The 27,406-nt window shown below is 45.1% G+C and overlaps 1 protein-coding gene across 2 annotated transcripts; it reads left to right on the top strand.

Moving 5' to 3' along the window:
- Positions 1-704: 704 nt before the first annotated feature.
- USP40 (ubiquitin specific peptidase 40) lies at positions 705-27,319 on the top strand. Of its 2 annotated transcripts, XM_063162706.1 has the most exons (33): positions 724-774; positions 3,038-3,099; positions 3,401-3,617; positions 3,846-3,913; positions 4,897-5,010; positions 6,102-6,266; positions 7,090-7,236; positions 8,737-8,880; positions 9,847-9,975; positions 10,234-10,335; positions 10,881-10,988; positions 11,518-11,839; positions 12,266-12,347; positions 13,146-13,317; positions 13,772-13,856; positions 14,618-14,688; positions 15,534-15,853; positions 16,307-16,433; positions 16,778-16,835; positions 17,106-17,159; positions 17,580-17,668; positions 18,095-18,181; positions 18,622-18,658; positions 19,204-19,268; positions 19,363-19,437; positions 19,839-19,965; positions 21,074-21,168; positions 22,303-22,421; positions 22,880-22,945; positions 23,164-23,374; positions 23,494-23,589; positions 24,328-24,422; positions 25,360-27,319. In XM_063162706.1, exons 3-33 carry the CDS (start codon positions 3,419-3,421, stop codon positions 25,463-25,465), a joined length of 3,735 nt encoding a protein of 1,244 aa, XP_063018776.1. In that variant the 5' UTR covers positions 724-774; positions 3,038-3,099; positions 3,401-3,418; the 3' UTR covers positions 25,466-27,319. The 2 variants fall into 2 exon arrangements, with proteins under 2 accessions (XP_063018777.1, XP_063018776.1); XM_063162707.1 differs by lacking the exon at positions 3,038-3,099 and having other exon boundaries at positions 705-774.
- Positions 27,320-27,406: the final 87 nt, after the last annotated feature.

Here is a 27,406-nt window from a genome sequence, read left to right as displayed (position 1 = left end):
TCCAATAAATCCATTGCAGGAGATGTCCAATTCCTCTAATAAATCAGGTCAGAGATGCCGAAACTGCTATAATAAATTTATGAAATGAGATCCCAAATCCCTCTAATAAATTCATGACAATAGATGCCCAAGCCCCTCTAATGAACCCATGACAGGCGATCCCCAAACCCCTATCATAAATCCATGATTGAAGATCCCAAAATCCTTTAATAAATTCATGGCAAGAGATCCCAAACCCACCTACTATATCCATGAAAATAGAACCCCAAATCTCCAGAAAGAGATCACCAAACCCCTCTAAGAAACCCATGTATAGGGAGCCCCAAACCTCTCTAATAAATCTATGCCAGGAGATCCCAAAGCATGTGCAGTAAAAGCATGGCAGGATATCCCAAATCCCTGTGATAAATGCATGACAGAAAACAGCAGTTTGAAAGAGGGAGCTGGTCTTTGTAGAATGCCAGGTTGGTTTGTGTTGGAAGGGACCTTAAAGCCCATCCCATTCCACTCTGTGGCATTGGTAGGGACACTTTCCACTATCCCAGCTCGCTCCAAGCCCTCATCGAGTTTGTCCTGGACCACTTCCAGCGATGCAGGTCCCACAGGTCGCCATGACTGCCCCTGCCCTCACGGCGTTGAAACTACAACTCCCGGCATGCCCCGCGCCGCCCCGCCCTCCCCGCGGGCCGCCGGTCCCGGCGTGCTTTGCGCCGCGCCACACAACAAATATGGCGGCGGCCGCGGGCCCGTGGCCGTAGGGCCGGGCTGGGCACCGTGAGTGGCGGCTGTGAGGGACCGGGGGGCACCGGCACGGGGAGACCGCCGGGCTCGGGGGGCTCCTGGCTTGGCTTCATGAGATGGGTTTGGAGTCTCCTGGCGTGGGTGTATTAGGGGGATTTGGGGTCTCCTGTCGCAGATTTATTAGAGGAGTTTGGGCTCTCCTGCCATGGATGTATTAGGGAGATTTGGGGTCTCTTGTCACAGACTTATTAGAGGGTTTGACATCCCCTGCCATGAGTTTATTAGAGAGGTTTGGGCTTTCCTGTCTTGGGTTTATTGGAGAGTTTTGGGAACTCCTGCAACGGTTTTACAAGGGGGATTTGGGATCGCCTCTCAGATTTATTAGAGGGGTTTGGGATCTCCTCCCATGGCTTCATTAGAAGGGTTTGGGAGCTCCTGCCATGGGTGTATTAGGGGGATTTGGGGTCTCCCGTCACAGATTTATTGGAGAGCTTTGGCATCTCCTGCCATGGGTTTATTAGAGAGGTTTGGGAGCTCCTGGCATGGGTTTATTAAGGGGTTCGGGATTTCCTGCCTTGGATTTATAAGGGGGATTTGGGATCACCTCAGAATTATTAGAGGGGTTTGGGATTTCCTCCCTTGGCTTCATTAGAGGGGTTTCAGATCTCCTGCCACAGATTTATTAGAGAGTTTTGGGATCTCCTGCCACAGATTTTTTAGAGAGTTCTGGGATTTCCTGCCATGGGTTTATTAGAGAGGTTTGGGATCTCCTGCCATGGGCTTATTAGAGAGCTTTGGGAGCTCCTGGCTTGGGTTTATTGAAAGGGTTTGGGAAAACCTGCTATGGGTGTATAAGGGGGATTTGGGATCTCCTGTCATATTTATTACTGGGGTTTAGTATCTCTTGCCATGGGTTTATTGAAAGGGTTTGGGAACTCCTGCCATGTTTTTATAAGGGGGATTTGGGATCGCCTCTCAGATTTATTAGAGGGGTTTGGGATCTCCTCCCATGGCTTCATTAGAGGGGTTTGGGAGCTCCTGCCATGGCTGTATTAGGGGGATTTGGGGTCTCCTGTCACAGATTTATTAGAGGGGTTGGCATCCACTGCCCTGGGTTTATTAGAGAGGTTTGGGAACTCCTGGCATGGGTTTATAAGGGGGATTGGGATCTCCTGTCATATTTATTAGAGGGGTTTGGGATCTCTTGCCATGGGTTTATTGAAAGGTTTTGGGGTCTCCTGTCACAGATTTGTTGGAGGCATTTGGGATCTCCTGCCATGGATGTATTGAAAGGTTTTGGATCTCCTGCCGTGGGTTTATTGGAGGGTTTTGGGATCTCATGCCATGGGTTTATGAGGGAGATTTGGGATCTCCTGTCACAGATTTTTACAGGGATTTGGGATCTCCTGCCATGGATTTATTAGAAGGTTTTTGGAACTCCTGCCATGGGTTTATTGGAGAGTTTTGGGATCCCCTGCCTTGGGTTTATTAGAGAGTTTTGGGAATTCCTGGCACGGGTTTATTAGCAGGCTTTGGGAACTCCTGCCACGGATGTATTAGGGGGATTTGGGATCTCCTGTCACAGAATTTTAGAGAGTTTTGGGATCTCCTGCTGTGGGTTTATTGGAGGGTTTTGGGAACTCCTGGCATGGGTTTTTTGGAGGGGTTTGGGCTCTGCTCTCATAGATTTGTTTGGGGGTTTGGGAATCTCATGGGTTTGTTGGAGGGATTTTGTCAGGGAAGTATGAGAGGATTTAGGAATCTCCTCTCATGCATTTATTAGAGAGGTTCTGGGATCTCTTGCCATGGATTTATTCCAGGATTTTGGCTTCTCATGCCATGGATGCATGGCAGCCTGAGGCCCTGTGCTCTGAGCTGTCCCTGGGCCACCCAGAATCCCTTCCAGCTGCTATTCCTGTGTGGCTTTTAAGGGAAGGAGGATCCAGAAATAAGGAGTGAGGGAGGATTTGGCACTCGAGTGCCTCTCCAGAGTGGTGGGTGGGTGGTGTCTCCTGGATATGGCCCTTTTTTGGGACAAACCATCCACTCAGGAGCTGCTGGGAGGAGATGCAGGGAGGAGAAGTGCAGCAGGCTTGACTGGAAACAGGAATGAGGGCTGGGAGAAAGCTTGGATTGAGTGCCAAGCCCAGGAATTCCATCCAGCAGCTTGGGAGGAGGGGCCCTGACAGAGATTTTAAGGCAGTCAGGAGCTGCATTCAGAGGAGGAGAAGCTGATGCAAAGTGATTTAGTTCCTATTTATGTTCATTAGGAAAGTGAAACTTTAAAATCTTTCAGCTTTGATGTCTCAGATGAAGAAGAGCCAGGGGTTTGGAGGAGGTGGATAAGGATAATCCAAGGTAGGGGATAGTTCACTTGCAGGAGTAACTAACAGCTTTGTGCAAAATGGAGTTGTGGTGGGTTGGATCCTGGTGAAGAGACTGCTCAGACCTGTGGTAACAGAAATGCTTTTAATTCACTCTTGTTTTGTTACATTAATTTACATTTTTTCATGGGTTTATTTTTAGAATGACCGGAATAAGGTGGAAAAAAATATAAACAAGTTCTTCAGTCAGGGCTTCCAGGTTTATCATGGAGGATTTTATGTGGCTGGGTTCAACTGCCTTTTTTATAGTAAATACTTATTCTATCTTTTTAAAGGACTCCTCTGCCTTCACAATGTTTGGGGACTTATTTGAAGAGGATTTTTCCTTTATTTCCAACAATCACTATGGGAAAGGGAAGAAATCAAAGCCCAGAGAGTCTGAGCCTCCAGCTCCCAGGGATTTCACCAACCTCAGTGGAATCAAAAATCAGGGTGGGACCTGCTACCTCAATTCCCTTCTGCAGACTCTGCTTTTCACCCCTGAATTTAGAGGTGAGGTGCTCAAAGCCTTCTTAAAATAATGTTGGGATTGATGTTTTGGTGAGACTTGCACTTCTGGTTATTTATTTAAGAAACACAGTGAACTCGGGTGATTTTGGGGCATAGTTCACTTTAAATAAATTATTGCAGAATAAAATCATAGAGTTTGACATTAAAATCCAGTAAATTTTTAAGGAGGGGATGTTGTCTTTTTAAATAATAATTTTTTACCAATTGCAGAGGCTTTGTTCTCCCTGGGACCTGAAGAACTTGGCACTCTGGATGACAGCAGGAAACCAGATGCAAAGGTGAGGGGAATTTTCCTGTTCATCACAGTTGATTTGGAGGAATATGGCTACAGTTCATGTGAAACTTAGGAAAATGAGTGAAAACCTGAATTTGACACTGAGAGGCAGTTTGGTCTGGCTGATACTTGGTTTTCCACAGCATTCTAAGCTTTCATTGCCATCAGGTTTTACCTCAGAAATCAGACGTGGAGTCTGTTTCTGCTGAGGTGTTCTCCCTCCCACCTCATTCCACTTCTCCACCAACCCTTCAGGAGAGCTGGAGAGGGACTGGGGACAAGGGATGGAGGGACAGGACACAGGGAATGGCTCCCACTGCCAGAGGGCAGGGATGGATGGGATTTTGGGAAGGGATTGTTCCCTGGGATGGGCTGGGATGGAATTCGCTGAGCAGCTGTGGCTGCCCCTGAATCTCTGCAAGACCCCAAGGCCAGGTTGGACACTGGGGCTTGGAGCAACCTGGGATAGTGGGAGGTGTCCCTGCCCATGGCAGGGGTGGAATGGGATGGACTTTAAGATCCCTCCCTCCCCAAACCATTCCCACTTGGCTGTATAAGGTGAGGCACTGTATATATTTTTGGGAACCAAGTCTAAAACTGCTTGGTGTGAAGTGAGTTGTGTGTGTTATGAAAGAGGCAGGGGTGGGTTATCACCCAGGGGGGAGTTTATCACCAAAGGGGTAGTTTCTCACCCAGGGGTGGTTTATCACCCATGGTGGGGGGGAGTTTATCACCAAAGGGGTGGTTTCTCACCCAGGGGTGGTTTATCACCCATGGGGAAGGGATGGGGGGGGGAGTTAAACACCAAAGGGGTAGTTTATCACCCATGGGGCGGGGAGTTTTATCACCCAGGGGTGGTTTATCACCCCGAAGGGACTTTGTCACCCAGGGGTGGTTTATCAGCAGCTTGGTGTTGAGCTGCCCCTGTTGTTGCTGGGCTGGCTGCTGTGGGGCTGTGTGTGACTCTGTTCCCTGCTGCCCTGGCAGGTTCGGATCATCCCGCTGCAGCTGCAGCGCCTGTTTGCCCAGCTGCTGCTCCTGGACCAGCAGGCTGCATCCACCTCTGACCTCACCGAGAGCTTCGGCTGGAGCAGCCACGAGGTGCCCATCTCCATGCCCACACCTCTGCCTGCACACACATGGGTTCTGGAAGGCTGGCATTTAGGAAACACCTTAAAATTAGGAAACGCCTTAAAATCCTTTGAGCTGCAGAGATGGCATTGGGTTGGGTCAGCTCTTGGTGTATCCTGTTGCATCTCCACATGGAGCCCGTGGCAGTTGTTTGCAGGGAGAAACAGAAGGTTGTTGCAGACATCTTTTATGGAAAAATCCTTTCCTTAGGATTTTTTCCTCCTGAGAAGCTGAGAAGCCTCAGGAACAAAATGTAAACAATGGTTATCTGCTGCTGTGGAATGCAACAGGTGGATCTGGGATTGGCCCATGTGGGATGTTTATAATTAATGGCCAATCACAGCCCAGCTGGCTCGGACAGAGCGTCTGGGACAGCTGCCTTTGTTATCATTCTTGCTTTTCTATTCTTAGCTTAGCTAGCCTTCTGAGGAGATCCTTTCTTCTGCTCTTTTAGTATAGTTTTAATCTAATACATATAATAAAATAATAAATCAGCCTTCTGAAACATGGAGTCAGATCCTCGTCTCTTCCCTCATCCAGAAGCCCCTGTGAACACCATCACAGAAGATGGTTGTTCTCTTAGATACAATTCCAGTTGCTTTTCCCTTTGTTTTTAGCAGGAGTGTTTTTCCCACAGGCTCGGATACTTAGATTCTTACCCAAGTTGAACTTTGTCAGTCAGAGATTAATCTAAATCCAGGGAATGGCTTCAAATTGACAGAGAGCAGGTGTGAATGGAATATTGGGGAGGAATTGTTCCCTGTAAGGGTGCTGAGGCCCTGGCACAGAGAAGCTGTGGCTACCCCTGGATCCCTGGCAGTGGCCCAGATTGGACACTGGGGCTTGGAGCACCCTGGGATAGTGGAAGGTGTCCCTGCCATGGCAGGGGGGGGAAGAAAATGATCTTTAAGATTAATAATAATAAATGTAGTACTTTACTACTCAAGGACTAAATGTATGAGTAGTCGTTGAGACTCTGGGGCACTTGAAATGTTATTTTTGAGCCCCAGGCCAAGCACAGCAGTGATTCATTCCTTCCTGTGTGGGTTTCCCTCCTGCAGGAGATGAGGCAGCACGATGTGCAGGAATTGAACAGGATCCTCTTCAGTGCTTTGGAGACTTCCCTGGTGGGGACATCAGGCCACGACCTCATCAACCGCCTGTACCATGGCATTGTTGTCAACCAGATTGTCTGTAAGGAGTGCAAGAATGTCAGTGAGAGACAGGTAAAGCTAGGGGCCTCCCACTGGGGGGTTCTCTTCAGGCTGTTGACTTCAAATGTTCTTGTTTTTAAAGTCTGAAAATGTTGTCATCCTTGTTGAGTGCCTTGTTGAATCCAGGTAGTGAGTTGTTGCAGACAATTTTTATGGAAAAATCCTTTCCATAAGATTTTTCCTCCTGAGAAGCTGCGAGGCCTCAGGAACAAAATGTAAACATTGATTGTCTGCTGCTGTGGAATGCAACAGGTGGATCTGTAATTGGTCTCATGTGGTTGTTTCTAATTAATGTCCAATCACAGTCAGCTGGCTTGGACTCTCTGTCTGAGACACAAACCTTTGTTATCATTCTTTGCTATTCTATTCTTAGCTAACCTTCTGATGAAACCTTTTCTTCTATTCTTTTAGTATAGTTTTAATATAATATATATCATAAAATAATAAATCAGGCCTTCTGAAACATGGAATCAGATCCTCATCTCTTCCCCAATCCAATAACCCCTGTGAACACAGTCACAGTGAGTGTTGGACTTTAGGTCTTTGGCTGCATTTTCTAAATGAGAGGTAAAATCTCCAAATGTTTTGCATCTTCTGAGTTCACAAGCCCTGCCTTTAGTAGATGTAGTTAGCACAGAGTGCAGTGAGGTAACAGCAAAACATACCTTGACAGTCTTTTATGCCCTTTGTAATTTAAAAAATCAGTTTTTAAAAATTAATTTCTGTGGCTGTGTGAGGTTTTTTTACCCATCACTGTGATGAATAGGATGAGTGTCTTTCTAATCACAAACTTTCACCCTTCAGAACCTCGTTTCTTGTTGTCCTTTATGCACAGGAGGATTTCTTAGACCTCACAGTGGCAGTGAAAGGTGTGGCTGGCTTGGAGGAGGCCCTGTGGAACATGTATGTGGAGGAAGAATACTTTGAGAATGACAACTTGTATCGATGTGGAGCCTGTGATAAACTGGTTGAAGCTTCAAAGGTAACACCTTGGGGTGGGATGATGAAGGGTTAGATGGGATGTTAAAAAAAATTCTTTAGGTGAGGGTGGGGAGGCCCTGGCACAGGGTGCCCAGGAAGCTGTGGCTGCCTCTGGATCCCTGGAAGTGTCCAAGACTGGGTTTGGAGCAGCCTGGGATAATGGAAGGTATCCTGCCCATGGCAGGGGGTGGCACTGGATGGGCTTTAAGGTTCCTTCCAACCAAAACCATCCTGGCCTTCTGTGAGACCTCAGCAGGGATGTCAAGAAAAGCTCCTGTGGCTTGTTTCCCAAATGTTGTTGCAGTTTTTTGTCCCTAACATGGAGTGTGGTGTGATTTGGAAAGTGTTGACTCCTTCAACACCTCTGCTGCACCTTCCTCTGGGCACTCTGGGGGGTTGGCTAAAAAATAAGTTAGAGCATAAAATAAAAATGTGGAGTGGGAGAAACCGTGGAAACTCACTTCTGGAAAACCCAAATGAGAGAGAAGAACAATGGGCAGCTGTTGCTCTGTGCAGGGAATGGGATCTGTTGCTCTGTTTTGGGGAGGGAAGCAGGCTCAGGCTGGTTCTGCCCTCTGCCCTTGTCACAAGCAGCAGAGCCCCTTGGCCTCCTGCAGGATGGGTGAAATCCAAACTCTGCAGCCCTCTGGATGTGGAAGGGGTAGTTCAAAGGGAAGCTGAGGTCAGGCCAGGTTAATCAGTGACTTGGGAGTTCAGAACTCTCAGCAGTGCCTCATGTGTTGCAAGGGCTGGCTGGGGTTTAACTGGGCTGGGTTCAAGGCAGTACAGGGTGAGTTGTTTGCCTCTCACAAGTGCTCATCCATGCAGGAGGAGAGTGGGAACTCTGAATGTCGGTAGGAAGTCACAGAGCTAGGGGTTGCCAGGCTGTGGATGCAAATAGAATTCCTAATTCAGGGGATTTCTTAAACCCTGTGTGTGTTCCTGTTATGGCTCTGGCAGTGGAGAGGAGGATGGAGACATTGGAAAGGCTCAGAAATGTGGCCATGGAGTCCACACCTGCTGCCACAGGTGGTACAGGATGGTTGGTTTTACTTCTCATGAGGGCTCTTGATGGACTCACCCATCAAGTGGTTGGATCTGAATTAATCTGGAATCATTAAAATGGATTTTCCTGGCTTTCCTGCCTGGAGGGTGCTCCCCTGTAGAGATGATGGAGATTTTAGCTCCTGTGACTGCCTGCATAGAGCCCATGGGCTATGGAAATGTCATTGCTGACTGGAATTTCACCAGAGTCCTTTATTTGCTGTGGCAGGATGAGGTGTGGGACTGGTGATCACCAATCCAGGAGGATCTGTGTCACTTTTAAATTGTGTAGTTGGAAGGGAAATCGAGAATCGGTGAAGACATTTCAAAAATGAGGGCACTGATCTTGTCTCAGGTGGTAACAAAGCTTTGGTGGAAAAGGATTTGATCACAGCAAGGTGGAAGCACAGTTTTGTTCTGGGTCTGTGCTTAAAATGTTTTTTAAATCCCTTCCCAGTCTGCTAAACTACGCAAGCTGCCTCCCTTCCTCACCATCTCCCTCCTGAGGTTCAACTTTGACTTTGAGAAGTGTGAGAGGTACAAGGAAACAAGCTGCTATACATTCCCCATCCAGATCAACCTGAAGCCTTTCTGTGAGCAGGTGAGCACTGTTAACACTTGCTAAAGTTTTCTGTGTGCTCAGCAGAGAACCTACAGCTCAAGGTTACCTTTTATTTTAAATTTTGTCACGTTTTTGAGTGACTTTATGGTGTCCTCCTCCACTTTTGGACTGAGCTACCATGTAGCTACAAGGGGGAAGGGTAAAATAATTACCCAAAAGTTATCTAATCTTTCCTTGACAGGAAGATAATTATCTGGAAATGGAAATTAAAATTTATTTTTGTATGGTATTCTCTGATAGCATCATGCATAAATTGATCTAGATGTGCTTTAGGTGCTGGCAGTTATTAATTTTTCTCAGGAAACTCTTGTTTGCAATCATAAATATGTTTCTGGTTATAAACTGATGACAAATTTTGATTCTTAAACAACACAACAGAGGCACTCTTATGGAACAGACATTTTTCTTCTTGAAGTGTTGCAGTGCAAGCTTGGAAATTTCTCAGTGCTCAAATTTGAGGAAGCCTTTTTCCCCCTCCCCGGTTTTAGAGTTTCTAAGTGCTGCTTCTTTTCTCTCTCCTCTTTTAAACAAAATAAGCTTGGTTGTGAAAAAGCACTGAAATTGAAAATATTTTGAGTTTCCAGTATGGTTCAGAATCGTGCTTGTTTAATAACACAGATTACCCAAGGAAGCTGTGGCTGCCCAATCCCAGCTTGGACAGGACCTGGAGCCACCTGGGCTAGTGGGAGTTGTCCCTTCCTCTAGCAGGAACCCAGATGAATTTTAAGGTCCCTCCAACCCAGTCCATTCTGGGATTTGATGGTTTGTCAGCCTGTGCCTTGTGCCAGTCCTTCCTTGTGTCCCCAGCCCTCAAAAGCCATTTCAGTCCCTGCCTGTGCAACCACGCACTGAGAAATCTCTGAAGTGATGCTAAAGGTATAAAGCTGTCCTTGTGTGAGAGACTGACCTCAGTTGTTGTTACAATTATTGTTTTTCTTTTTAAAGACTGAGATGGATGATTCAGAGTACATGTATGAGCTCTTCTCTGTTATTATACACAAAGGTGGCTGCTATGGAGGACACTATCATGTTTATATCAGAGATGTGGATGAATTAGGAAACTGGCAACTCCAAGTAAGTCCCTGAAGGCTTTTCTTCCTTGCTTTGGAGGTTGTACTTTTTTCTGAAAAAGTATTAAGAGCTGGTTGATGAATGTGCATCCAAATTTAATTAATACTTTAATGAGGCTTTGTGTGTGTTGTCTCATTGAGAAGGGCAGTTTAACAGAATGTCCTTCACACCCCTAGATTGTGCATGATGATGTCAGCACAGAATACCCCAGTCCTCTATTTGTGTGTGAAACCACAATATTTGTGTGTCTTTCTCACCCAGGAAGAAGAGGATGGGCTGATTGAAGAGAAGACTTTAAGAGACCCTGAGAATGCCAAAGAAACGGAAAATCCACTGGCAGTCTTAAAAGGGATTTTATCAGAGGTATGGTATGTAAGGAGTTCATTGCTTTGGTTTTGGAGCTAGGGAACCTGCAGGGAGTTGGTGTTTGTGAGAGTGGGCAGGCTTAGGTGTCCAGAGCTCTTCTGAGCTTGCTATGAAGCATTTAAAACTTGGCTTTAGTATTAACAGTGGTTCTTGGTACAGACTAAGTTCCTTTTGGAGTATTTCTAAGGCTGCTCACCAAAGCTGTTGCAAAAGGAATCAGAATATCCAGAGCTGGAAGGGACCCACAAGGAGCATTGATGCAGCTCCTGGCCCTGCACAGACACCCCACCAATCCCAGTTTGTTCATCCCTGAGAGTTCCTGGAGCTCTGGCAGCCTTGGGAATGTGCCCATTCCCTGGGGAGCCTCTGGGGGAAGCACCATTCCCTGATACCCAACCTAAATCCCCCTGACACAGCTCCATGTGAGGCTAGAGTATCTTATTAAAAACCAGGAATGATTAAAACACTTCCAAATTGGCTTCTTTGTGCTGACCCCTTGACTTTTGTAGCCTTTGTTACCTTGGTTTTTCATTTCTCTGCAGGAAGAAGCGAAACAAATTCCAGTGGATCAATTAGGGCAGAAATTACTGGAGAAGAAAGGGGTGTCCTGGAATAAGAAATACAGAAAACAATATGGAGCATTACGAAAGGTAATCACAAGTTTGCTAGTTTTGCTTTTAGATAGCTTTTATAATCATTTATATTCTCATTGAATAGTCAGGAGGATGATAATTGAGAATATGGACCCTTGGATCAGCATGTGCAAGGAGAGGTTTGTAATGTGAATTAGCAGGCTGGGGAACATAATATTCTCAAGGAATTGTCTGCCTGAGACTTTGTGAATTTTTTTTTTAGTGCAATTTTCCAATTGGTTGCTGTATTTTATGATGCCTTAGGGAAAATACTTCAGCACTTGTGCTGTAGATGGATGGAAAACTGATCTTTGCTTCTTTTTTGAAGGGAGATATCTGCAGTTTCCACAGTAAATATTTAAATGTGGGTGTGAAGTGTTGATGTGAGTCTTTTACAGAGGTAAACTGAAAATACATGAGGAAGCACCATAAAATGAGGGTTGAATTATTTGGGGTTTATGTTTCACAATGAGGTGGAGCAGCTTAATGCAGGCTGCTGCATTTTAAACTTGGCCTTTTCATCATCCTGTCCTTGCTTCCCTTTCAGTATTTGCAGAATCATCCTCAGATATTCCAGCTGAGTCCTGATGGAAATAAAGTCAGCCTGAAGGAAACACACAAGCTCCTGTTCAAGCTGGATTCTCATGGACAAAATCTCCAGAGCCCCTCCCAGAAGAATGATGTCCAGTGGAACTGTGAGAAAAGCCCCCCAAGGCCAAGGGCTGCTTCTGCTGGGTGCCACTGGTTTGATCTGAATGATTCCAAAGTCCAGCCCATCAAGGAGAAGGACATTGAGAAGCAGTTCCAGGGTAAAGAGAGTGCCTACATGCTGTTCTACAGAAAAGCTCAGCTGAAGAGGCCCCCTGAAGGTACACAAAGCTCATCTGGGGATTTTGGGGGAGCTTCCTGCTTTAACATTTTTTCTGGAGTGCTTTTTTGTCCTTTCCAAGCTTTATTTTCCCCAGTTTTCCTTATAGTGATCATTTGAAAAAAGTTTTAAATGAAGGTACAAGGAGGTGGTGATGTGTTGATTGACTTTAGCTGACTAATTTTTTTTTTACCCTGCTCCACAAATAATGACAGAGCATCAGCTGAAACAAATACAGGTTGTTGCTAATGTCATTTATGTGTTAATTTCCCTTAAAGCAAGGTTGATTGGAAGGAGTAAAAGCATTTGTTTGTTCTTTATATCATCCTGCAGTTGAGTTTTCAGTGATGATTGTACTGTAATGTCTCCTCTTGATAAGTTTTCTTGTTTTCCAAATCACATTTTAAGCTTATGTTCTTTGTTGCAGCACGTGGAAATCCAAGGTACCAAATTCCTGAGCACCTGCTGAATGAAATGAATGCTGCTAATACAGAGCTGCAAAAAAAGAGGTATATTGGTGTCACTGTACTCAAACAGCTCTTATCTGCTGGACTCTCAAGGGATTCAAAAGGAAAGAAATTCCTTGAGCAGAGTCAGAACTGAAATGGTTCAATGTCAGAGGTTGTTTGAAGAATAAAATTTTTATATCCATATTCTACTGGTTCCCTGCCTTCCCTGTTAGCAGGCAGCCTGCAGAATTTCAAGGGAAAGATACAGTTTCAAATTGTACCATTTTCTGGTGAAAATCACTGCAGTTCTGGAAAGAGAGCAGAATGTGGTATCTTAACTGTGTTTATAGAGGGAATTCCTCACTGGGAGAAGGGGGAAGGACTTGGTTTATGGGGAATTTACAGATAAATGATATTCTCTGCCAGAAAAGTCAAGAGCTTGTGGTATTCAGGTTGGACAAAACTTTCCCTTGTGTTGAGGGACACAGGTGCTGATACACCTGAATCCACAGTGAAGATATCAGAATACAGACACAAGAGTTACAATTTATGGGATATTTCACACAGCACTGTGGCTGCCCCATCCGTGGAAGTGTCCAAGGCCACTTGGATGGGGCTTGGGGCAGCCTGGGGTAGGGGCAGGTGTCCCTCCCCACCCAAACCATCCTGGGATTCTATTTCTGAGTGAATTCCACTCCTTTATTTTTTTAAAGGTTTGCTGCTGCAGCTAGGGACAGGTATAAAGGAGGAGGGGATGTGACAGGGAATTTAGCCCTGGGGGGATCAGCTCCAGGAGAGCTGCACAGAAACATCAGTTTGGTGTTAAATTCACCACTTTGTTGTGTTGTTCTCCCAAAGAGCTGAATGTGACTCAGCAAACAATGGCATTGATTTACATCTCCACCTGAGCTCCTGCTATAAATTCCACAATGGGGCTTTGCATCCTTCACTTTCTTGGAAAGAGAGCGTGGTGGATTTGACAATTGACAGAAGGAAGACCCTGGGAGACCTCCGGCAGGCAGTGTCCCAGGTACCTGCTTTGGCAAACTCAACTTCCTTTTTACTTGAGCCACTGCAACCTTTGCAAATAGATTTATGCTGCAGTCTTTCTGTCAGGGAGAAATTTTCAACAGTAAATGGAGTTAATATAGGAGGAAAGAGTGGTGTGGGGTCTGTTCTTGAAGCCATGAAGTTGGTGGAATTTCAACTGTGGAGACTTCAAAGTTCACATGAGCTAATTTATTATATTTGGGCAGCATGTGCATGGCCGTGGATTGACATTGCACGACTCCAGGCTTATTCTTAATATTTCATTTTGTGACAGAGTTAGCTTTGTCTTTTCAAGGAGTCACCAATTAAGTGTCACCAAGTGAGCTTGGGAGCCAGGCTGTGGCAGCTTTCAGCAGATTGTAATTATTGTGAGTGCAGTGAGTTACTGCTCACTGTTATTTGACATAATTTTTCTGGTTATATTTCCCAATTAGATGTTGGAGTCTTGGGAAGGGGACATGGTTCTCAGCATGGCCAAGCCTTTACCAGCAGGATTACACCTGTACCAGGTGCTTGATGGTAAGAGCACTGCATGCCAGGCCTCCATGCTATTGCTGAATTTTACTTCCTGCAGCCATCAAAGATTTCATCTATACACCATCCTGGAGATGTGTATTACTGAACACTCTTCCAGCTCAGACTCATGTTTAATTATTTTAATTTACTTATTTCACTCTTGTTAGTGGAATGAATGATTTTAAGACTTTGCTGTGAAATCTTTGTTGTGAAATGCAGATCTTGAGCAGATCTTAAGCACATTTGCTGACAAGAATGTATCAGTCTGTGTCTTGCCCTTGATTTGCTTGTGGATGTTTGCTTTCATAGGATTGGCCTAATAGGTGGAGGAGAGGATAGAAGAGAGGAGCCAGGGTGACATCAAAGGAAAATGTAGGTTAGACTCCAGCTGAAGTAGGAATTTTGTAAAGGGAAATGCTCACATGAAGAGTTCATTAATTTATTAAGGGTACATCAGTTTTCCAAACTGTCGTTCTTGTCTCCAGCTTTGCTTTGTTAGGCAATTCTAAGTGTCAGTTTTTACAACTTACTCAGTAACTTTCAAATGTTATGTTCTCTGTGGTCAGCTTCAGAAAATCACTGTTGAACCAGAACATAACCCGACTCTCTACAGTGTTGACATCAAAATACAGAGACACTCAGACCTGCTCTAAATATTCCTCCCCATGCTTGTACAGTTTAAGTGTAGTGGTTTTTAAAAACTTGCTGACCCTGTTTGTGTTTTGTGGGGAGCAAGAACTTGATGATTTGCTCCTGTTTTTTAGGAGATGAGCTGACCCTGGATGGCATTGGGCTGGCTGATGGAGCAGACATCTTTATCTGGAATGGGAAAGAGGTAAAGGAGCCAAGCACTTTCTTCCTTGTCAGCTCTGAAGAGATAAGACTGTGCAAAGTCTCCTGGAAATCCTGTGCTGCTTTTATAGTTTTCGATCTTCCTAAGATTATTAATATTAAGGCTATTGCTTAACCTGGAAGTGGTTGTGAAGCACAGCATTTTATTCTGTCTTTGTAGTGGAATAAAATGCTACTTTTAAATTATCCATTTGATATCGACTTTCTCAAAAAAAAAAAAGAAAAGACCCCAAACTAAACAAAACCACCCAAACATGTAGTAACAGAGTTGGTTTTGTCTTGGTTCTATTTTTGGTGTAGTTTTTTCTACTGCAGCTTTTGTGTCATTAAATTTTCTTCAGCGAGGAGCTTAGGTTGAATATCAGAAAGATTAAGCTTTTAAAATGTAAAATCACAATGTTCAGTCACATTTGAGTAATTCTTTAATGTCCTGAGGGGCTAAATTCCTGTGTCCTAGATTTTGCCAAGTATCCCACATCCACCAGTTGCTTACCATGGAATGGTTTGGGAAGCCACTTAAGGATCTCATTCCACCCCCTGCCATGAACAGGGACACTTTCCACTATCCCAGGCTGCTTCAAGCCTTGGCCGGGATCCAGGGGCACTTGCAGGGATCCAGGGGCAGCCACAGCTTCTCTGGATAACATTTTTCTTTCTCTCCCAACACCCGTGGGTTACTCTGGTTGTTTGTTCAGTACGAATTTGCTCCGAGGAGGTTGGTTTGAATGGGGAGAGCGTCCACTTTGGTCTCAATTTTCTCCCTGCCCGGTCTCTTCTGTATTTTCTGGAGAAATAACACAGCTGTCATTCCTTGCTGCTTTCCCTCAGGTTGGAGGCACGAAGGTGCTGACGGGCCCCGAGCACGAGCCCGTGGTGCTGAACGTGCTTCGCTTGGCCGAGCACAACGAGGGCGGCAAGGGGCAGCACTTCAGCGAGGCCCAGCACGTCTGCTCCTGCAGCACCAGCCTGGGGCAGCTGCACTCTGCCCTGGCTCCAGCCGGGGGCATCATCCTCAAAAACAGCTCGGGAGCAGACCCAGAAGCCAAGAACTGGGAGGTTTTCCGTGAGGAGGACATGAAGGAAACAGTCCGAAGTGTCGGGCTCAGGGACGGGTGCTCTGTGCTCATCTTAGACAGCCATGACCAGAGGTAACGTTTTTGATTATGATGGTAATGAAACAAAAAAGCAATTTTGGTAAAACCAAATTCCAATTTTAGTTCAAATTATCCTAACAACATATATTCTTGCAACTAATTATCACTTTGAGCTTACAAATATAATTATTTTCACCTTAAGTTTTGGAGACCGGTTATTCGTCAGCTGTTAGGTTTTTCTGGCCCTTGAAATGCAGCACCAGTCACAACCTTTGATTTACCCTTGTAAAGGGGGAACAACTCATGCTCAGTGAATCCAAAGTTGCCAGAGGGAAATTTGTGCTCTCATGACACACTGCTCCCTGAGGCCTCTGCTGTGTGAGATGCCATCACTTTGAACGTCTTTGGCACCATTGGTTTATTGAGAGCTGTGCTGGTGAATGATGTAGCCCTGCTAATGTTTAGTTTTCCTGTCTCTGACTGTCTTTGCACTGCTGATTCCCACAGCTTTGTCAACGTGGCAAGTGGGAATTTGACTGCCTTCACCTATGACATCAGCTGGCTCCAAGTGAAAAACTTCTGTGGTGGGGAAGAGGAGCAGAAACACGTTAAAATCACTGCCACTATTGAAACGGTAAGGACTCTGCTTTCCTGAACAGCTTGGCCCCTGCACTTGGCCCAGCTCATTCCATGTTGCCTCAGGGATGAAGCTTTTTTTCCCTGCTGAAATCAGTGTTTGAGCTCAGAGTTACAATCCCTGGGGTATTTGCTGGTAGCTTAAAACCAGTGCAGTGTTTTAGGGTCAAACACTTTTCTCTTTGGGCCACCCTGTAAATGGAAGTTTGAGATGGTGTCAGAACCAGAGCTGAAAGAGAGGGGAAGGATTATCTTTGTGCACTGGCACTTGAGCAAGCAGGGGTGTTGGTGGCATTCCAGGCTGGAGGTGTTCATGTCCCATTTAACGTCCCTGTCTTTTAGGTGATGGCAGATATCAAAATGAAAGCCATCAGGGAGCTTCAGCTGGAGGAGGAGCTGGGTAAGTGTTCAGCTGCTTTATCAGTCTGCTAATGCTGGCTTTTGAGTGGGTTTAGTGGTAGAATTTTCCTTTCAGTGAAAGAATAAAAGCTGAGACTGTTGCTGGAGTCTTGAGGAGTCTCTCTTCAGTTATTTTTGATGTCACAGAGGGAGACCTTTAAGATAAAGCTGTTGTAATTAATCTTAAAGTCTGAAATTCTGAGTAAAATTCCTATTTTATTCCCATTTTAATTACTTAATACTTCTCTCTTTCCTGCCCTTTTTGCTGCAGCAAAAGAGAGCTGTCTTAGACCTGTTGGTGGCAATGGGAAACTCCTGTCTCCAGGTAAACTGATTCATTGAATCACTGTTCTCTAAGAAATTCACTGGGGAGGTTTTGAGCCTCTGTTTGTCCTTTCCTGGGAGAAGTTACCCATACATAACTCCACTGATTCCCAGGCTTAACTGAACCAGTTGTGTGTTTGTTTGTTTGGGTTTTTTTTTTTTTTTCCCAGTTTTAAAGTTAATTAGCAGTACCAATACAAAGATGGAGGTTAAACTGAAAAGTTCAGTTTGGTTTTATTGCTTACATCCCTAATCCACCTGTGCTCCTGAGGGACTCTGGGAGATCTCCATGCCTTTGTTCTCCTCATAGGGCACTCCCAGATGTGCTGTCAGTGCTGAGCACGCTCTCCAGAGAGCACTGAAGAGTTTTAGCTTGCTCTGAGGATGATAAAATTGATGTTTTTATTTGTCCTCCCTGAAGTGCCTGAGGATTACACCGTCAAGGAGGCAGAGCTGAAGATGGGAAGCTTGCTGGGGCTGTGCCGTGGGAAAGCTCCAACTTCCACTCAGGTACAGCAGTGTGGGATGGGAGGAGCCTGGTGCAGGAACTCTCCTAAAGAGAATAAAGGGAAAAAAGGGAGGGATATTGCTCTTGGAAAGTGCAAGTTGTAAATATCACAGGATCCCAGAATGGTTTGGGTTGGAAGGGACCTTAAAACTCAGCCAATTCCACACCCTGCCATGGGCAGGGACACCTTCCACTGTCCCAGGATGTTCCAAATCCTGTCCAACCTGGTCTTGATGTGCAGGGGAAGGAGTGGTTGTGCATTTCTAGAGACCAGGGGTGGCTAATGAGGATCTGCTGATGGCCATAACTCAACTGTCTTTGCTTTTTGTTCCATTTTCGTGTGAATGTCATTTTTGATGACATTCTTGCCACTGGAATTATTCTTACACTTCCTTATTTATTCTGATGGTTTGCTTTTGGATTTTCAGCTCTTTCTGTACTTCATGGTTGGGAGTGACCAAAGCTGCAGCCCTGAGATGGAGATTGTTGTGGAGGAGACTGCCTCTGTCAGAGAGGTAAGGCTGGCTGCTCCCAAGCTCCTGGGCAGCATTCCTTGCACAGGCCTGGAGGCAGAGGAGTTGAGAAGAGCCATGCACAGAGTGAAGGAAACTCTGGTGCTACCAGTCCAGTGTTGAATTTGCAGCTTTGATTTATTTTTTTTTTTTTAAGATGCATCTGCAAACTCTGGGGCAGAATTTGTTCAAGTAAAGGTACAAACTGACAGCACAAGTTTAATTTTTTACCAGCTTGGGATGTGGTGAATTTTTTACCTGAAAACTATCTCATCCATGCAGGGTTTAATATATAGCCCAAATATGTCTTCTCTCTCTAATTATATTGTTTTAAGAATTGACCAACAATCAGTCACTCTCTAAGTCAGAAAATTCTAACATAGGTTTACTGAAAAATCTGTTTTCCAGCCTCAAACACTCTTATCCTGTGTTTCTTCTTTCAGTGTCTCAATTTAATGCTGGAGAAATCAGGATTATCAGGTTAGTTGTGTTATTTTACATACTTTTTAAAGGAATTTTAAATATTTAAAAGACAGCTTTTCCTGCCATAAGTTGTGTAAGTTTTTTCAATGATCTGTGTCCTTGTAATGGGAGGAGGGGAAAGAATTCTAAACATGAAGTTTTTATTTATATATATATATGTTTTATATTATATATATAATATATATTTATATATATATTTTAAAACTTTTATATTTTTTATAAAAGTACTGTTTTTATTTTAAAGAGCTTGCCATAGATTCAAATGATAATTTGACACATGGGAATTCTTTCTTTCCTCTGAAACCAGGGAAAATAATTAGGTAGGTGAGGAAGGGAGATCCGTGCAAATAAAAGATTATTTTCACACAGCAACAGATCTGGGGAATATGAAAGTGATAATTCATTTGTGTTTAAAAAGCAAATAAAAATAAAGAACAAAAGAAAAAGGACCCTTGACACTTGTTAAGAGTTTTGTAATATTTTCCCACACTGGTTTTATTGACTGATTAGTTTTCTGTGTGTATCTTTTTTGGTTTTGGTAGGTGACAACTGGCATTTGAGAAGGATTGACTGGTGCTATGAGGCAGGGGAAGCACTAAGTCAGGAAGTAAGAGGAGCCTGTTTTAATCCCTGGTTCTTTGCTCCCTGGGGAGAAAGGCAGCTGTGGGCTGACAGGGATCCTGTGCTTTCTCCTCCTGCAGAATGCCACCCTGAAGGAGCTCAACGTTTGCAGAGGAGACACTTTGGTTATAACTGAAGGAAAGCTTCCAGAAAAGGTAAAAGGAGAGTGGGCAGTGTCTGGAGACTTGGAATCCCACAGTGGTTTGGGTTGGGAGGGACCTTAAAGCCCATCCAGTGCCACCCTGCCATGGCAGGGACACCTTCCACAATCCCAGGCTGCTCCAAGCCCTGTCCAAGCTGGCCCTGAACAGATTGTCACTCAAAATTGTAGCATCATGATTTTTGCAGCACCACCATGTTCCCCCACTAAATCACACCCCCAGCTGCCACATCCACACCTTCTTTGGACACTTCAGGAGTGCTGACTCCACCCTGGGCAGCCCATTCCAAAAGCTTAAGTTTTAAACAAATCTTTTCTCTCTTCCTGTGCTGAAGGTGAAATTTCACCTTGTCTGCACACCAAACTTGAGGAGCCCCCTGGTATTTTCTGTTCCAGGGTTTCCTGAAAATCCCCATCTGGTGGCTGAAGCCTTCAAGCCATAAGAAACATGGAGAGAATGCACAAGAGCAGGTGAATGGGATCACCTGGAAGATGGAGGCTTTGCAGGTGTCTGCTGCAGCAGGTGAGCTTGGCCAGGCTTTGAAAGGAATCATCTGTGGTTTCTCCTTAAGTCAAACCCAAATTTTAATCCAAAGCCTTAAAACCCTTCTGAAACCTAGGAAGGGCTGCATGAGCTGCATCAAGGTTATGGTGAAAGGACCACTCAGGAGACAGATGCTGTTTTGGACATAAATGCTGGATAACCCTGTTGTAGGGATGTTCCTCAGATGGATTGGCTCAAAACACCACTAAATTTTGTAGTAGGGGCTCTTTGTCAGTCTCAGAAAATTCTAACATAGATTAGAATGTGTGGCAGCAGTGTAAAGCAACTCCTCCATGAGCACAGATATGATTGGTTTCAAATGCCAAACTCCTGAAGGCACAATGAATTCCCTTCAGGCTGTGTTGCTTTTTGGGAAGCTTTAAAATGAAGGATGGCTAAAGCTTAAATAGTATCAAAGATCTTAAGTGCAGTGTTTCAACTGTGTTTGCTCTCCTGAAGGTCAAATCCAAAACCAGCCAGGGCAGCAAAATCAAGTGAGGGTTGAGAAGAGAGAAGAAAATGAAGTGGAAATAAGAGAATTGGAAAATGGGGAACAAATTTATTTTTCATTATTTATTAAAAGTAATATTCCTCTGGTGCCGAGTTGTGCTGCAGGCCAGAACCCCCTCCCTTTGTAGAAGTTTCCTTTGCATTTTTCTTCTTCTGCTTCAAACCTTTCCTGAGTTTCACTTTCTCCCCTGCTGATTCCAGTAGTGGAGCTAAGAGCAGTTTAGCTTAGCTTGCAGTAGGTTTGCCCAATAACTAACACTATTCATCAGTGACAAATAGTGTTAGTTATTGGAGATAACTAACTGCTCCTAGCTCTGAAATTTGCAGTATAGGATCCGTGTGGGAACTGTTTGGAAATTATTGGGGTGTATTTTGTGTGCTTGATGTGGCCATGGCAGGGGGTTGGAATGAGGACACCTTTAAAGTCCCTACTCAAACCAGGCTGGGATTCCTGGATATTCCAAGTGGACTCCAGGCTCCTTCTCTAAGTGAAATGTGACCATGCAGTGGCTGTTACCTCTCAGGACCATACAAATCACATTGACTCTTCCATTATTTGTTTCTTCCTCCTCCAAAGCACCACCAGAAGCCACCCACCCAGGCCTGGATCTGTGTTATGCTGGCAGGATAGAGATAGCAGGAGAGGCCTCTCTGGAAGATCTGAAGATGCAGGTTAGATGTTCTCCTATGTGGGACTGTGCAGCAGCGCTGTGGTGCCTCGAGCTCTATTAACAGCTCTTTTCTATTTCCTTTTCCCCTGTCTCCAGTCTGTTGTGCCATGGTGTTTATGCCATGGCCACTGGTAAGTACCAAGAGGCAGCTGGAGCACGTAGCTCAGACACTTCCTTAGTGTCCCTGCTGTCCCCATGCTCCCTGTCACCTGGCCTGGCCTGCAGGAGCCTCGTTGCACATCAGCTGAAGCTCTGCCTGGCAGCTTTTGTCTTTATTTCAGTGTGAAACCTCTCCATGGGAAGCACACACACATAACAAGCACCTCCTAAAAAGCCACTTTGCCATTTCCACATTGTTCCTGTATTAGTTCCTTGCATCTTTTTTGGTTTTTAATTTCTGTTTGTGGAATCTGATGAATGAAGAATTGCTTTGGGGTGCACAGGTTTGCCAGCCAGGAAGGTCTGGCTCATTTTGTTTGGCCAGAAATCAAAACACCTTTGTATGGTTTTAATACACTAAAAACCAAACCAAGCAAAACACTCCAAAAGAAAAAAAAATAAACCCAAAACCCACCCCAAACTCACAAAAATGTAGCACCCAGTCCTACAAAAGGCTCTGTGTGGTTTAAGCAGTGATTGTTCTAGTTGAACTGCATGGGGAAGGGTCTCTCACCTGATTCTGCTCCATGCCAGCACTTATTTTTTGGGTGTGACTTCAGTTTTGGGCTCTGCCAGGCTACTGCTATGGAGAACTGTTGGCAGCTTGATCAAGGAGAACTGGCTGAGCATGGGAAGTGCTGTGTCCTTGGGAAGGACTTAGAGGAGCTCAGCACTTGGCTGGGGACTGGGGCAACCACTGCAACAGCCTCATTCCCTCCCAGTTCAAATTCTGGTTAAAAAAAAGAAATTGGGTACTTTGGAAATGGAAGTTGAGTTGAGAATTGTTGACAGGGAGGGAAATCCCAACTCCCTTTGAGGTTGAAAAGTGAGTATTTTGCTCATGGCCGCAAGCAACAGCTGGTGTGGAATAAATCTCAATAACTTGCCCTCTCTTTTGGGAGCTAATCTGGTGGTTTTTTGTTTTTCCAGGGACACTGGCTGCTAAAATTATTGACCAAGTATTTCTGGTTTTCAGGCTCTGACCTTGCCCTGCTGCCAGGATCAGGTTGTGCCCCTGCCTTCGTTCCTCAGAGCTTGGACAGTGGACAGCAAAGGCCCTGGGAAGCTCCTGCGGGACAACAAGAGGAGACTCAGGTGGGTTCCCTGGGGTATGTGCAACAGGCTGGATGTGGGATGGACTAGGGGAGATTCATCAGCTCAGTCTGGGTTGGAAATGATCTTAAAGATCAGCAGTCCCCTGGGCAGGGGCACTTTCCACAGTCCCAGGTTGTTCCCAGCCCCGGTGTCCAAACTGGCCTTGGACACTTGCAGGGATGTGGGGACAGCCACAGCTTCTCTGGGCACCCTGTGCCAGGGCCTCACTGCCCTCACAGGGAGGAATTTTTCCCAATATCCCATCCATCCCTGCCCTCTGGCAGTGGGTGCCATTCCCTGTGTCCTGTCCCTCCATCCCTTGTCCCCAGTCCCTCTCCAGCTCTCCTGGAGCCCCTTTAGGCCCTGGACAGGGCTCTGAGGTCTCCTTGCAGGTGAGCACCCCCAGGTCTCCCAGCCCAGCTGCAGAGCCATGTAGACAATCTCTGCTCTGTTTTCAGTGACTACAGGCTGGGTGCCAGAGTGGAAATCTGCATAGAGCCCTTGCAAGAAGAAGAGAATTTGGGGTAAGAGCTCAAGATCTTTCTCTTGTTTCTTACAGCTCTGCATTTGAGGGAAGCCTTCACTGAGCAGCTTTTGACTTCAGGGCTCTCAGGATGTGGGAAAACCTTGGAAGCAGTTTGTTTTCCACAAACAAAGTGAGGGGAGGGCAGGAGTGGGAGGAAAGTTGGGAATTCTGAAAGCATGGCTCACAAGAATTTCCATTCTCTCATCCTGCTGCCAGCCCCCACGAGCTGCTGCTGCGAGTCCAGATGGGAATACCAGGAGAGAGGGACTACTCCAGCTCCCGGGATTTGGTGTGGGATATCTCCAAGGAATGCACAACCTGGGCTCTGAGGCAGAGAGTGGCTTCTCACTATTGTCTCCCTGCAGATAAAATTGAAATAGCCAAATACTTCCCTGAGAGATTTGAGTGGCTGCCAATATCTAGCTGGGTAAGAGCAGGAGTGACAGAATCCAACAGTTGTTGGAAAGGAGTGTTGGTTTGGGCTGCAGTTCTTTAGGGATTGAATTTAAGGAGAATTCCAAACTCTTCTGCTTTGATTTTGTTCAGACACAGCAAATCTCCAAGAGGAAAAGGAGGAAAAAGCAGGCGAGTTTGCAGTCAGCACCTTACCACCTGAAGGATGGAGACATCATTGGGGTGAAGGTAAATTTCCCCAGATTTAATTGTTGCACGAGGATCAGGTCCAGGCAATGTCCCCTTTGCAGTGTCTTCATTTCTTCCTGATTTTCTCTCATCCTGCTGCATTTCTGGGAGTATTGGGATGTGGGTTTGGACACTGCATTGTGTTGATAGGAAATTTCTTGCTGCTGCTGCTGCTTTTCCTTTTTCTCCTGGATCTTTTTTCTTGCCCTCATTTTTTGACTTTTTTTTTTTTTTTTTTTTAATTCTGAATAAATCCAAGAAAGTGCCCTTTCAAAATCACATTACAGACACAAACTGTTACATATTATGGATTACTGAACTATGACAGTTCTATTTCATGGTGTGAAAAGGAATTACCCAGCATTGAGCTCTCAGCTGGCAGTCAGGCTTAGTTAGAAGGAAAGAACATTCTGGCTGGGTTTTAGAGCAGCAGGAGAAAAATGTGACGTCCTGTCCTGCTGTTTTAGCCTATTGGAAGAAATCCATCCCTGGAACTGTTCCTGTCCAGGTTGGATGGGGATTGGAGCACCCTGAGATAATGGAAGGTGTCCCTGCCCATGGCAGAGATGGGACTGGATAATTTTTAAATCCCTTCCAACTGAAACCGTTGCAATTGTAATGAACTTGAAATTAATCAGTGCAAAACTAGTCAAAAGAAACAATCTGGGAATTTATTGTGTCAGCTGGGAAATAGTTTTACCTTCTGACTTTGATCTCTCCAATCCTTTTTTATAACAGAACCTTCTCCTTGATGACACCAAGGACTTCAGCACTGTCAGGGATGACATTGGGAAAGAGAAACAAAGGCAGCTGGCTCTGGAAAAGAGGAAAAGGTAATGAGCATTTAGTTTCATTTTTCTTTAGAAATATGCCAAGTGTTTGCTGCTTTTCAGAGGAGCTGTGGCTGCCCCATCCTTGGAAGTGCCCACAGCCAGGTTGGAAAGGGTTTGGAGCAACTGAGATAGTGGAAGGTGTCCCTGCCCATGGCAGGGGGTGGCACTGAGTGGTCCTTAAGGTCCCCTGAAATCCAAACCATTCCATGATTCTATGGTGGTGTTTGCAGGGGCCCCAGGACGAGGGAAGAGATGAGAAACATGAGAGTCCATGTTTCATGTATCGCATATTGCGTATCTCATGTCTCGTATGTCATATATGTCTCACGTCATGATGAAAATTATATGCTATTATATGAAAATGACATATTATAACTATACTAAAAGAATAGAAGAAAGGATTTCATTGGAAGGCTAGCTAAGAATAGAAAGGAATGAATAACAAAAGCTCATGACTCTCAGAGTCCGAGCCAGCTGTGATTGGCCATTAATTAGAAACAAACAACATGGACCAATCACAGACCCACCTTTTGCATTCCACAGCAGCAGATAATAATTCTTTTTCTTTTCCTCTGAGGCTTCTCAGCTTCTCAGGAGAAAAATCCTGGCAAAGGGATTTTTCAGAAAATATCATGGTGGCATGATTCAGCCTAATTGGATAATTTTGGAGGCCAGTGATGGCTGGGTGCTGTCAGAGCACTGAATTCCAGTAATCCTGCAGGGAGCACTTGCATAATTCAAACTCCTGGCTCTCAGTGTTCCTCACTGAGCCTCGTGGTTTTCCCTCCTGGAACACACCGTGGGGATGAAAATGAACCCTTGGCTGGCCTGGCCTGGCACTGGCTGTTTTCGCAGCTCCCTGGAGCTCAGAGTAAGGCCAGGCTCACCCTGCTGAGGCCCAGCACTGAACTTTACCCAGGTTGTTTGTGTTTTCCAGCCGCCAGGAGCGTGCCCAGGATCCCCTGTTCCCCGAGGAGAAGCTCCCCACGAAGCCCCGCAAGCCTGAAGTGGCTCTTTCCATCAACGTGGGTGTTTTCAGATAGCACCAGGAGCTGCTCTGCCCACACCACCCTGTGCTAACCTGGCCTGCAGCTCCAGCAGCAAGAGGAGCTCTCCCAAAGGGTCTTCAAGGATCCCTGAGGCACAAACTGGCTGTAGGATCCAGGATAACTCTGATTTTCTTCTGCTCTCTCTTGGGGAAGTGCTTTAAGGGTCCCTTTCTCAGTGTGGTACTTACTCTCAGGCTGAGTAAATGCACTTTATAGAGGAGGAAAAGGATTCATATATTGTATAACCCCTCAGTGACTCTTTTTTTAACCACCCAGAATGCTTTGTTGGGTCAGATCTGACCTCCTGCACCATCACTACTGAGATCTAATGCAGTCATAATCATCTCTTTTTAGAATTGTTTCCCATCTCTGATCACTGAAGCTGCTGCTGATACCAGAATTTGCTTTTCTCTCTTTATCTCTAAACCTAAGTCTGTAAGAGCTGGAGTCAGCCCTAAGAATGAAGGCAGTGTAGGAAATTGGCTTAAAAAGAGCAAGTCCTGGATCTGTCAAGATGTAAAACCTGGAGACATCTTTTGATACGGAACAACAGGGACGTAATCTTAGATTTTGAAGTTTCTGGGGCCTGTTTTGTTGCCCATAAACTTCGTTTTGCAATTTCTAGGGTATTTTTTGTTGTCCCTGAACTTCATTAACAGGCAAAACGGTTGGAAAAAACGGACAGATCCAATGTCTGAGCTTCAGTGGGTTTTACTGTACTCAGGAAAAAGGCTTGCATTTATTTTCAGTGCCCCTCTTCAAAGAAGTTTCCCTCATTTCCCATCTTTCCAGCTGTTCTGATACTCTGTTACATTGGAGAACCTGTTTCTCTTGGTGTCCTGAGCTGACTTTGAGCAGCTCACTGAGCTCCAGGTCAAAGGCTCTGAAGTATTAACTCCAAAGTGAGCCTGATTATCCTGAGTTAAATCTGTGACAATGACAGGACAAAACACAAGTTTGCTTTTGCTCTGCCAGTTGAGAAGATTTTCAAATTTTGGCTAATAATATGAGATTTTTAATGTACCTTTTATAGGTTAACACTACTCTGGTACTTCAGACAGCAAAAAGATAAAAACTGACACTCTGCTAGCAGCAAAACAAAAGAAGTGAAAAGCACCATGAAACACACAATTATTATTTATTTCCGTGCATATCTTTAGAATTCAGCAGGTGCTCCTGTGCTTTTTGGGGCTGATGCTCTGCAGAAGGGGCTGTTTAATGTCCTCACTGACTTGGATCCTGAAATCCCAGTTTCATGGATACATTTGCTGCCCGTGGAGAGGGCAGTGGATGTTTTCCCATCTTCATTTGTGTCGCCTTCTTTCCATATCAGGTGTTCTTGGGAGCCTGGCTTTACAGCAGGGATCAGAGGTGCTGATTCCAAAGGTTTGTGTTCCCACATGGTTCCAGCCCGTTGGATTTGTTTGCTGTCCCTTCAGTTCCTCTGGTTCCTGCTGGAGAGCTGGACTGAGCTCAGCCTTCCCCTCTTGAATAACTCTGGTCTCTCCCTGAGAACACCAAGTTTGGAGAAATCGAAATGCAAATTCCAAGTGGGAATTTTGTGCCTTTGTTCAAGTGTAATGTAGCAGCACCTGCACTGAGCCAATCTTGGATTATTTCTAATGTTGGCTCAAAATGCTTTTTGGTTTTTTTTTCCTTCCTTGAAACTCTTGTGGGCCATTCCACAATGAGAGAGTTCATGGAAAACGGGGCTGGGGAGAGGAAACACCTTTTGAAAACGGAGTCTTGGTGACTCTGTGGGTTCTGATGGTTATTCAGCCTGGAAGAGCTTTCATCTTTATTTTTCAAGTGTTCTTCACAAAATAAAATGTCATTTTTATCTGCCTAGTTGGCTTGTTTGTGGATGTCTCACTGGTTGGGAATGGCACAAACAGTTTTCTGATGTGATGTGAATATTAATTTGCTCTAATTTTC

The sequence above is a fragment of the Melospiza melodia genome, chromosome 8 (genome assembly GCF_035770615.1).
Source record: "Melospiza melodia melodia isolate bMelMel2 chromosome 8, bMelMel2.pri, whole genome shotgun sequence".
NCBI classification, from domain to species: Eukaryota; Metazoa; Chordata; class Aves; order Passeriformes; family Passerellidae; genus Melospiza; species Melospiza melodia.
The sequence above is the reverse complement of the archived record's forward strand: the minus strand, read 5'-3'. Positions and strand labels throughout refer to the sequence as shown.